The sequence below is a fragment of the Mus caroli genome, unplaced genomic scaffold (genome assembly GCF_978045245.1).
Source record: "Mus caroli unplaced genomic scaffold, Mus_caroli_1 scaffold_6, whole genome shotgun sequence".
Taxonomy (NCBI): domain Eukaryota; kingdom Metazoa; phylum Chordata; class Mammalia; order Rodentia; family Muridae; genus Mus; species Mus caroli.
Genome location: NW_028227261.1, coordinates 4,265,304 through 4,276,492, shown reverse-complemented (window position 1 = coordinate 4,276,492; position 11,189 = coordinate 4,265,304). Strand labels below are relative to the sequence as shown.

General features: G+C 51.7%; 1 protein-coding gene across 1 annotated transcript; it reads right to left on the bottom strand.

The window, feature by feature from the left end:
- Window positions 1–170: 170 nt before the first annotated feature.
- Tas1r1 (taste 1 receptor member 1) lies at window positions 171–11,020 on the bottom strand. The gene is made up of 6 exons (XM_021159644.3): window positions 10,794–11,020; window positions 7,313–7,616; window positions 4,505–5,266; window positions 3,908–4,120; window positions 3,083–3,203; window positions 171–1,199 (listed from the first exon to the last, which is right to left on the bottom strand). Exons 1-6 carry the CDS (start codon window positions 10,985–10,987, stop codon window positions 268–270), a joined length of 2,526 nt encoding a protein of 841 aa, XP_021015303.1. The 5' UTR covers window positions 10,988–11,020; the 3' UTR covers window positions 171–267.
- Window positions 11,021–11,189: the final 169 nt, after the last annotated feature.

Sequence of the window (11,189 nt, the reverse complement as noted above, 5' to 3'; positions counted from 1 at the left end):
GCTGGGTCCGGAGTCGCCTAGTAACGCCAAGCTGGGCGCTAGGCTCCTATTCCAGCTAGTTGGTGTGCGGTCCCAAGCTGTCCCCAGACCCGAAGAGCAGCCAAGAAGCCACACACACGTTTCAAGTCTTTATTGCACTGGATTCTTCTGTGTGCTTATACATCGCAAGCCGTGGCTGAGCTCTCCCAGACACCTCAAGCTCTCCGCCCCACTCGACCCGCCACCTTCAGCCCATCCCATCTGCCCATTCTCAACAGTCCCAGCGGATCAGGTAGTGCCGCAGCGCCTCGTGTAGTCCTGGATGGAGGCCTGAAAGTGTTCTGTATTGTTGAGTTCTGGACGGCAGAGAATCACGTAGCACTTAGGGAGGAAATAGCCGCTGAAGCCGCCACTCAGAGTGGCCAGCCCTGCCAGCACATTGACCGCAGGTAGGTAGATGCCCTGGTAAATGCTGGACGTGGTGAAGAAGGCGATCCAGGATACGAAGTGGAGGAGCAGGCTGAAGGTGACACATTTGGCTTCGTTATAGTTCTCCGGCAGTTCCTTACCTAGGTAGCTGCAGACAAAAGTGCTGATGGAGAGGAGGATATTGTGTGCGAAAGCCACCAGGAAACCCACAGAGTTGACCTCTGTGCACTCAAGAATCACCAGATGGGGGAAGCGCTGGTACTCCCTGGTGGGCCTTGGGGTCCACATTGCAAGCCACGTGAGACAGAGGAACAAATGGACCGTGGAGCTGACAATGACGAATATTCCGGCACCATGGTTTTGGGCCCAAGTGTGGTAGAATGTGGGTACCTTGGTAGAAAACTTGAAGATGATGACCAGTTGAAAGGAGCGGATTGTCAGACAGGAGAGGAAAATGGCAAACCCGAGAGAAAAGAGGGGCTGACGCAGCAAGCACGCAGGCACCGTGGGCTCCCCGAAGAAGCTGTAGAGGCTGCAACTCCCAGCTACCAGGGAACCCAGCATGAGGAAGCACAGCCTACCCCCAGCTGACCTCACAACAGGCGTGTGAAGACGCCAGGCAAACAGGCCAGCAGTCCCAACCACCAGCAGCAGCAATAGCGTGTTAGCTGCTAATAGCACCAAAGAGATGGGTTCATGCCACGCCAAGAACTCCACTGTGCGTGAGAAGCAAGCTGAGCTCCCCTCAGGGGCCCATTCTTCTGTTCCACAAGGCTGGCAGGTGTGAAGCTCTGAAAGGGAAGACAGGGCTTCTGAGAGCCAGGTGAGCAGAAGGAAGGGGGAGATGGGGAAGGGAGTCGAGGTCTTTCAGGCCTGCAAGGCTCTGGGAGAGTTGCACCTTGGAGGCAGGTTTACAGCCACAGGCTAAGCACATCCTCAGATGGTCTGTGCTTTGTATGGCTCAGGATCCCAAAAGAGGTTTGCAAACACAGAGAGCTTTATGCTTGTAGCGCTGCCTGCAGACTAGAGTCTCGAGTTGATAAGAGTGACCAGCTTTTTAAAAGATTTATTTATTATGTATACAGCATTCTGCATGCATAGATCCTGCAGGCCACAAGAGGGCACCAGATCTCATTACAGATGGCTGTGAACCACCATGTGGTGTTGCTGGGAAATTGAACTCAGGACCTCCAGAAGAACAGATTGTGCCCTTAACCTCTGAGCCATCTCTCCAGCCCCACAAAGTGCCCAGCTTTAAAGATAAGACATTTTGGGTCTGGAGGGATGGCTCAGTGGTTAAGAGCACTGATTGCTCTTCCAGAGGTCCTGAGTTCAAATCTCAGCAACCACATGGTGGCTCACAACCATCCATAATGAGATCTGATGCCCTCCTCTGGTGTGTCTGAAGATTTATTTATAATAAATAAATAAATAAATAAATATAATAAATAAATGATTTATTTATAATAAATAAATGATTTATTTATAATAAATAGATAAATCTAAAAAAAAAAAAGATAAGATGTTTTTATCTCTTTCTGCAAGATTTCTGTTAACCAGATCCACCTTCTGAGCTTGTGCTCCAAGATAACCAAGTCCTGACTCTCTGGTGATGGACAACAGACACTCCCATCACCACAGAGATATTAAAAGGAAAGAATGTGTCCCCCTGCCATAAGTGCCAAGCTGAGTTCATAGCTCCCTGCTGTGTTCTCTGCCCTCTGCTTTGAGTCAGTGAATGGGACACACTGGCCTCTTTCTGCTGTAGACGTGCGCTAGCATGTGTGTTTAATTCAAACCATTCAAGGGCTTGGCACAGGGAAGGGGCTTCGTATAAACAGCACAGCATAGTGGAACTGTGTCTGTCTGAATAAATAAGGCAGACCTGTGGGAGCGGATGGGGTGTGGAGGCAGTGCTCTGACAGGACACACCAAGGCCTGAGACTTCTACGTGGTTACTTCTGCCCAATCAGAATTCGGCCCAGTGGCAAGGGTCCTCCAACCTGTACCCAACCTGGTAGTTTGAATATGCTTGGCCCATGGGAAATGGCAGTATTAGGAGGCGTGGCCCTGTTGGCGGAAGTGTGCCACTGTGTCAGCAGGCTCTGAGGTCTCCTAGTCCTCCTAGTGAGCTTCCTAGAGTGGAAGAGAGACCCCTCCTGGCTGCCTCTGGATAAAGATGTAGAAGTCTCAGCTCCTTCTCCAGCACCCAGTCAGCCTACAGGCTACCATGCTTGCTGCCATGATCGACTGAACCTCTGAAGCTGTGAGCCAGCTCTGGTAAATGTTTGCCTTTGTAAGACTTGCCTTGGCTCTCCTTCCTCTCTCCTCTCCCTCTCTCTTTGGACTAGCTGTTTCTCTTTCTCTCTCACCTCTCTCTCTCTCTCTCTTTTCCCATGGCAATCTCCCTGACCTCAGTCCTTGGGGGTCAGTGAACTCGCCTGAGAGCAGCTTCCCAATAAACCTGCATTTAATTGAAAAAAAAAAAAAAAAGGAGTTGCCTTGGTTATGGTGTCTCTTCAGAGCAGTGGAAACCCCAACTAGGACACCAGCTGACAAGCCAGTGAGCTGAAACCAGGTTCCAGGGCCCTTGGGTGCTGGAGCACCTACCACCTTGGGTGCTGGAGCACTCACCTTGGGTGCCGGAGCACCCACCCTCTTGCTGGTCACTCACCACTCGTGTTGAGAAAGGTCCCAGCTTCACAGGGCATGCACTCGAAGCAGCAGTGGTGGGAACCCATGACCAACCTGTGGTGCCCTTCGAGACAGTCCCTGGTACACACTGACACAGGCACCTATAAGAAGCCACAATGAAAGATGGACGTGGTGGCACACGCCTTTAATCCCAACACTCGAGAGGCAGAGGCAGGTGGATTTCTGAGTTCGAGGCCAGCCTGGTCTACAAAGTGAGTTCCAAGACAGCCAGGGCTATACAGAGAAACCCTGTCTCGAAAAACAAAAAAAAGGGGCTGGTGAGATGGCTCAGTGGGTAAGAGCACCCGACTGTTCTTCCGAAGGTCCAGAGTTCAAATCCCAGCAACCACATGGTGGCTCACAACCATCCGTAATGAGATCTGGCGCCCTCTTCTGGAGTGTCTGAAGATAGCTACAGTGAACTTACATATAATAAATAAATAAATCTTAAAAAAAAAAAAAAGAAAATGCTGTCTTTAAAAAAAAAAAAAAAAAAAAAAAAGAAGAAGAAGAAGAAGCCACAGTGATTTGCAATCACACAGAGGAGCCCAAGTCAGCTCACAGGGGAAACTGAGAAGAGGTATCTGGGCCACTGCCCTCCAGGTTCACTCTCCGACATAGTTTGGGGTCAGATGTGCCAAGATCCAGCTGGGCATCTGTTTGACAACACTGCAGCTGGCATCCCTGGCAGGACTTCAGACCTGAGGTAGCCTGATGTGTGGGTCCCCATCCTGCTCTAGGATGGCATCACTTCCCAGATCCTGGTAACAAAGCAGTCACCTGGTGAGCGACCTTGTCCCATTACCTGATTGTTCTTCCCGTGCCACTGGATTTTTGTCTTATTTATGTCTAGATGAACTGGAGACAGTGAGGCAGAACCAATGACCTCAAAGGTCCATTCAGGTCCATTCCAGTCCCAGGCGATGATGTCATAGTAACCTAGAGGGTCCCCGTTGTCATCGAATGCTACAGTCTTCTTATGTAGAAGAAAATTCACCTTGTAGATCTGCTGAAGAAGCTAGGATAGACAGATGCCATGAAGCCACCACAGACCACACAGACCCAGGCCACCCAGGAAGCAAGCAAGCTTCTCTGTTCTGGGTGGCTCCAATCCACATATAAGGCCTGGTTCCTTCCTCCACACACTATTCTCACCGCTAGAGAGTCCCTTGACCCCTGACCAGCCTCCAGAGAGGAGATCTCTAACAAGACTCTTGTAAACATTCTTAGCCTTTGACCTCTCTGGGACATGGTAGGTAGGAGAAGACAAGGCTCAAAGAAGGGAAAGGTTTATATAAAAGACGACCAACTAGCCCACTGCTCACTCCTCAGATACCCAGGGTACCCCATGCTGCCAGGATTGGATGTTCTGGATGCAGACACCCTGGCTGGAGTCTCTTACCTGCCAGGGGTAGACTGGGCCTCTGGCACAGGTCCCAGAGGTACATCCCAGGAGCTGGTGGAGGCCGTGGGCCACAGCATACACAGCCTCGTACACATTGTAGGCAGCGCTCATGGAGAAGGCTCCAAGCTCGGGCATGTTCCATGTCGTGAAAGCGTGACACTCCCGGCACAGCTGGTTAGTGCTGCACCAGGACCCCTCTGGGCAAGCTCTGGGAGCACCCGTCACTGCCCCGACATAGGACTCTTCAAACTCCTTCAGGCCAGGGACTTGTCTCTGCTGGATGGCCACCCCCAGCACCGTCCCAATGCCCTGGATCCCGGGCACATTGGTGATGTACGTGGAGATGGCCCAGTCTTCCGAGGCGATCCACACTTTGCCAGTCAGGTTGGCCAGCACCACAGACCTGAAGAACACTCCAGCCAGGTGTCGGTTAGAGAAGACCACGACCACGGTGGTCCTGGCTCGAGCCAGGTGCAGCATCATGCGCTGCATCCTTGGGTCACCCGCCTGGGCAGAGAGAGGCACCACGTCCTTGAAGGCGACGCAGATGCCCCGTGTGGTGGCCAGCTCCTCCAGCGCCTGTACTCCCAGCTGCCCATAGTCACCATAGCTGCCGACGAGCGAGATCCAGACCCAGCCGAAGCTCTGCAGCAGCCGCACTATGACTTCCACCTGGTACTTATCGTTGGGGATGGTGCGCAGGAAGGATGGGAACTTGCGCTTCGCACTGAGGACCACGCTGCTCGCCTCGTAGCTGACCTGTGGGGAGGGGCGCCATCCAGTGGGGTCAGCAGCAGCAGCCGGAACTGAAGTCTGTCCCTCCCTCACAGTGCCCACCCAGTACAGGGAGGATGCAAAGAGAGCAGGCCGCTCCAGGGAGTTCCGGGGTGTGGGGATCTGCCTGACAGACAAGTGAAAGGGCCATGTGGGGTTTTTTTGTTTTTTTGTTTTGTTTTGTTTTGTTTTGTTGGTTTTTTGAGACAGGGTTTCTCTGTATATCCCTGGCTATCCTGGAACTCACTTTGTAGACCAGCCTGCCTCTGCCTTCTGAGTGCTGCTGGGATTAAAGGCGTGCACCACCGCCACTGCCCAAAGGGCCATGTGTTTAAAACACAGAACAAGCCATGCTGTCTTGGACATAGTCCTTGGCGTGAGTAGGGCGGGGCAGGGGACCTTTACTCTCAAGCTGAGGGCCTCACTTCTATCCTTCTATCCTTAGCTCACACTATGGGGAGCTAAGGTTCCGTCTGAGAAATGACGCATCCAGATCAAGTTGGAGGAGTAGATCTCGAGTTCAAGTGAAGAATGTTCTGGAGAGGCTCAGCGGAGCCAGGGGCTGATGAGGTCACCTGCATGAGGGGTTTCGACACATTACAGTAGAAGGTGAAAGGTTTAACCTGGTGCGGCCAGTAATCCCAGCACTTAGGAGTTGGAGGAGGAAAGTCAGGAGTTGAGAGCTGCTCTGGGCTGTGATGCGGGTACAGGGCCAGTCTTGCTTACATGAGAGCCTGTCTCAAAAAGCCAAAGGAAAGCCGGGCGTGGTGGCGCACGCCTTTAATCCCAGCACTCGGGAGGCAGAGGCAGGCGGATTTCTGAGTTCGAGGCCAGCCTGGTCTACAAAGTGAGTTCCAGGACAGCCAGGGCTACACAGAGAAACCCTGTCTCGAAAAACCAAAAAAAAAAAAAAAAAAGCCAAAGGAGAGAAGATGAAAGAGGGACCCTGAAGGGAAACCAGGCTTTGTTAGTGATTTACAAACTGGCAGTAAAGACCTGGGGGGGGGGGGGGCGCGTAGGGCATGGCAAGGCTGCAGAGGGAAGTGAGCTGAGCACAGCCACTGGCGGGGAGAGTGGGGGAGGCACACATGCTCACAAGTCAGAGTGCTAGGTCTACAGGGAAGAGGAGACCAGGGAAATACCAGATGCCTCAGGGGCAAAAGGACCCCCCACCCCCACCCCCGAGACTGAGAAAGAGCACCTGAACGCAAAGATGAGTGGAGAGGACATGAAGCCAAGGACAGCACCATGCAAGGAGCAGGTGGGCAGACGGGCATGTCACAAAGGAACCATGCAGAGTAAAGGCCTGGCAAGCGCTCATTGGGTTCGGAGCTCTGGAAGGTGCTCCTGCTACAGCTGGGTCAAGTAAGGACAGCTACACCAGAGTGTTCTAGGAAGCTCATTGGCAAGGGGCAGGGAGAGCCAGACATGTAATAAGCACAGAGGACTCAGAAGAGGGATCTCCTTGTGCTTAGACTGCCGAGCACGGCGGGGGTCCAGGCTTAGGGGGTACAGAACCACCAAGGGACAGCAAGGAAGAAAGGCATGCCAGCAGGTGATACAGTGTCTAATGTGGGAAGTAAAGAATGTTGGGATATCAGGCAGTGGAGCCTGTGGACGGGAAGAAGGCACAGAGAATGAACAACTGGGCAGCAATACCTCCAAAGGGACACCTGAGGGCCAGGCAGAGTCCTGTGTGCCTTATTAATCCCAGCACTTGGGAGGCAGAGGCAGGGGAGCTCTGTGAATTTGAGGCTAGTCTGGCCTACATAGTGAGTTCCATGACAGCCAGGCTAACACAGTAAGGCCCTGTCTCAAAACAAAAAATTTTTGAAAGTATGGGCTCTCCCCATGATGGCTGAGGCAGAAGTCTGGAGGCAGCTTGGAGAGAGGCAGGCAGGAAGACTGGGCAGTATCAATGACCGGCAAGATGCCTGCAACCCTTCCTAGAGATCAAGGGCAGCCTAGCCTCAAGAGAGGATGGCAGCTCCCATTGCCCTCCACCCTAGAGATCTCTGAGGCTCAGCTTACCAGGGGCATCAGAAAAGGGCTCAGCAGGGCAGCAGTGGTGACAGCATGGTCAGTGTTGTCAGGCCCAATGAGTGCCACCACCTTGGAGGAGTGGTTGCGAAGATCTCTCTGCATCTCTATATGGCCTGTCCCTTGCTGGGCGAGCACCCTCAGGGTGGCATACACATTGGAAGACTCTGAGCACACGTCATACAGTTCATACCCCAGGGTGATGTTGGGAAGCAGAGCTGTGGAGTTTATCTCCTCAACAGTGAACCGCATGGCTTGGAAGAGGTGGTAGCCATGGCCGTTGAAGCTGTCAGACCTGTAGGGAAAGCCCAGCGAGAGCTGAGAAGGTTAAAGACCACCATACACACACCCACACACCCCCACCCCCCCCACACACACCCTGAGATGCTCTGCCTCCTGCATCACAGGCTTTGGGGGCAGAAAGGTTGCTCGGAGGGACCTGTCCAAGCCAGCACCAGCCTGAAATCCCTGGCCCTAGGTTCTCAGAACTGAGACCATCACACATTACACAGCGCAGTGTCTTTGTTGGATGTACAGAGTTTTCCGCTCTCACAGGAACGGGATGGTTTCAATAAAAGAAAACGAAGACCTTTCCTTCTTGACCGCTGCAGTTCTACAGCGCGTGAGCCCCAGCCCTGTGTCGGTGGCTTCAGATTGGATTACGCAAGAACACACGAGTACCCCAATGGCTGGCTGAGCTGCTGGCCGAAGTTTCATTGTTCAATGATTTTTGGTGTGGCATTGGGACAGAATTTCCAGTCATTTCTGAAATAGCTCTAAGCACACTTTTGCCATCTATACTATATATTTGAAGTAGCGTTCTCAGCAATCAACATACCAATTAACTCTAAAACATTCTGTGTCCAGAGGTACCAGATATTCAGCTGAGATTTATGTAAAAATAAACAAATACATTCCTCCACGTCATCCATTCATCTTATTAGTATGCAACAGTCTTTCTTCCTTCCTTTCTTTCCTGTTTTTGATTTTTTGGGTTTTTTTGTTTGTTTGTTTGTTTGTTTGTTTTTTGGTTTTTCAAGACAGGGTTTCTCTGTATAGCTCTGGCTGTCCAGGAACTCACTTTATAGACCAGGCTGGCCTCGAACTCAGAAATCCGCCTGCCTCTGCCTCCTGAGTGCTGGGATTAAAGGCGTGGGCCACCACGCCCGGCTCTGTTTGTTTGTTTTAAAGATTTATTTATTCTTATATGAAATTCGACTGTAGCTGTCTTTAGACACATGGGAAGAGGAGGTGTCAGGTCTCATTATGGATGGTTGTGATCCACCATGTGGTTGCTGGGATTTGAACTTAAGACCTTTGGAAGAACAGTCAGTACTTTTAACCTCTTGAGCCATCTCTCCAGCCCCCCTTTTTTTGTTGTTTTTTTTGTTTTTTTTTGAGACACGATGTCACTACATAGCCCTGTATGGATGGCCTGGAACTATGTAGAGCAGGCTAGCCTAGAATTTAGAGATCCACCTGTCTCAGCCTCCTGAGTGCTGGTATTAAGGGTATGTATGACTATGCCCAAATATCTACCTATTTTGTATACCTAAAGTCATGTTAAAAATTCTCAGGGGGTGTCCAGGCAGTCGTGGCCCAGCACTTATGAGGCAGAGGCAGGCAGATTTCTGAGTTCAAGGCCAGCCTGATCTACACAGTGAGTTCCAGGACAGCCAGGGCTACACAGAGAAACCCTGTCTCTTAAAAAACAACAAACAACAAACAAACAAAAATTCTCAGGGGGCTGGGGCTAGAGAGATAGCTCAGTGTTTAAAGAGTGCTTGCTGGCTGCTCTTCCAGAGGCCCAGCAACCACATGATGGCTCACAACCATCTATAATGTGATCTGATGCCCTCTTCTGGCATGCAGGTGAACATGCAGACAGAGCACTCATACATGAAATAAAAATTAAAAAAAAAAAAATCTCGGGGCTGGAGAGATGGCTCTGGCATGCAGGTGAACATGCAGATAGAGCACTCATACATGAATAAAAATCTCTTTTCAGTCCAGGTCCTGGTGGCACATGCCTTTAATCCCAGCACTCGGGAGGCAGAAGCAGGCGGATTTCTGAGTCCTGGTCTACAGAGTGAGTTCTAGGGCAACCAGGGCTACACAGAGAAACCCTGTCTTGAAAACCCATCCTTTTTTTGTTGTTTTGTTTTTGTTTTTCGAGACAAGGCTCCTCTGATCCTTCCCAGGGCCTCAGTCTTTTCTCTGCAGGCTTTAAATGGGTTGTGTAAAGCCCATGTACTGCCCATGGTCGAGCTCTTTCACAGAACCTATCAACTCAAATGTCACCCATATCAGACACACACTTTCACAGTAACATCCAAACTGATTTTTGAGACAGCAGCTCTAGGCACCATCTCCTCCTGGTCAAACTGATATGTAAAATTAACCAGCCCACCCCGCCTCACATGGCCAGACCTAGGCTGCGAGTTCTCAGTTGTGGTGACTGTTGTCACCAGGGACAGGATGCTGAGGACCTGGCATGCCGGGGCCTCAGCCTTTAAAAAGAGCCCCCATCCCCTTGCTTCTGTCACCTGTGTTCCCAAATGTGGCCTGAGAGGCTCAGTACCTCTTCACTGTAAGTCCTTCAGTTACCTGAAGTCAGTTTTCTTCTGTCCGGCTAAAAACCAAGCTTTCTCCTCCGCCCAGCCTCCCATCTGCTGCTCTTAGGCCTGGTCCTCACAGGCCGGGGGTTCCAGAACCATAAGTCCCAGCCAACAGTCAGGTAGTCGTCATGTGACACACACGCCAGCGCTCTGGACCTCCCGTCCTGGTGTGAGGCTTGCATAGCCCCTAAGCAGCCATCTTGAAAAGGAAACCCCCTGGGGAACGCCACTTGTCCCCCTGGAGAAAAGTGGGGAGGCTTGAATGGAGTTAAATCTACTCCAACAGCAGAAACAAGAGAATAGATTGCAGTATAAATAATAGGACACAGGGCGCTGGAGAGACAGCTCAGCGGTTAAGAGCACTGGCTGCCCCTTCCAAAGGTCCTGAGTTCAATTCCCAGCAACCACATGGTGGCTCACAGCCATCTGTAATGGGATCCGATGCCCATGCCCTCTTCTGGGGTGTCAGTGACAGCGTACCCATAAATAACTAAACAGGAACGGAAGGACTCATTCAGCTCTCAGCATGACTTCAGTCTTTAGAGATGGCTGGGGACTGGCTAGCTCAGAGGCGAGCAGAGCAGCCCTTCTTTGTGCTCCTCTAAGAGAGTGTCTCTGACCGGATTTCTAGCTGCCTCAGCTGGTTTTGAACTCACTATGTTGCAAAGGATGACCGTGAACTTGTAATCCTCTTGTCTCCATCTTCCAGTACAGAGATTATATGTAGTGCGTGCCTTAGCCACCAAATCCAGCTATGTGGTGCCTGAGCCTAAACCCAGAGCCTCACATCCCCGCACCAAACCCCAACCCCAACCCCAACCCACTAAGTGACAGCTCTGCTGGCCCTTACTTACCTGTCACAACTTGTCACCAGAGGTCTGTGTCTCACCTGCAGACAGTCAGCATGGAGGGAGAACAGGCCTGCCAGGAGGAAGTCCCCAGGGAGGCTGAAGCCTGGAGAGGACTCTGTCCTTTGGCAGCTGAAAGCCCAGCAGTAAGCAACGGCCAGCTGCAGGCTGAGCAGCAGGTGAGCTGCCCAGAAAAGCATGCTGGCCAGATGTCCCTCTGCCCAGCATGGCTGAGCACACCCCTGACAGGGAATGGCAGCTGCCCAGACGCTTCATAACTGCATGCCCCTGAAAGGGGTGGGACTGGAGCCCAGTTGTGGGAAGGCTGTTGGCCTTCCGGGCTGTGGTCTCTCTCAGGAACTGGGCAGGGCCAGGACATGGATGGAAACCCTGAGACCCCAT

Bases quoted from the DNA above. Each gene is read 5' to 3' on its own strand.
- Tas1r1 (XM_021159644.3), bottom strand. From the start codon at position 10,987: ATGCTTTTCTGGGCAGCTCACCTGCTGCTCAGCCTGCAGCTGGCCGTT. The intron at 7,617-10,793 runs GTAAGTAAGGGC...CTTTCCCTACAG, and splicing joins CTGGTGACAAGTTGTGACAG to GTCTGACAGCTTCAACGGCC. The intron at 1,200-3,082 runs GTGAGTGACCAG...CTTCCCTTTCAG, and splicing joins GACCTTTCTCAACACGAGTG to AGCTTCACACCTGCCAGCCT.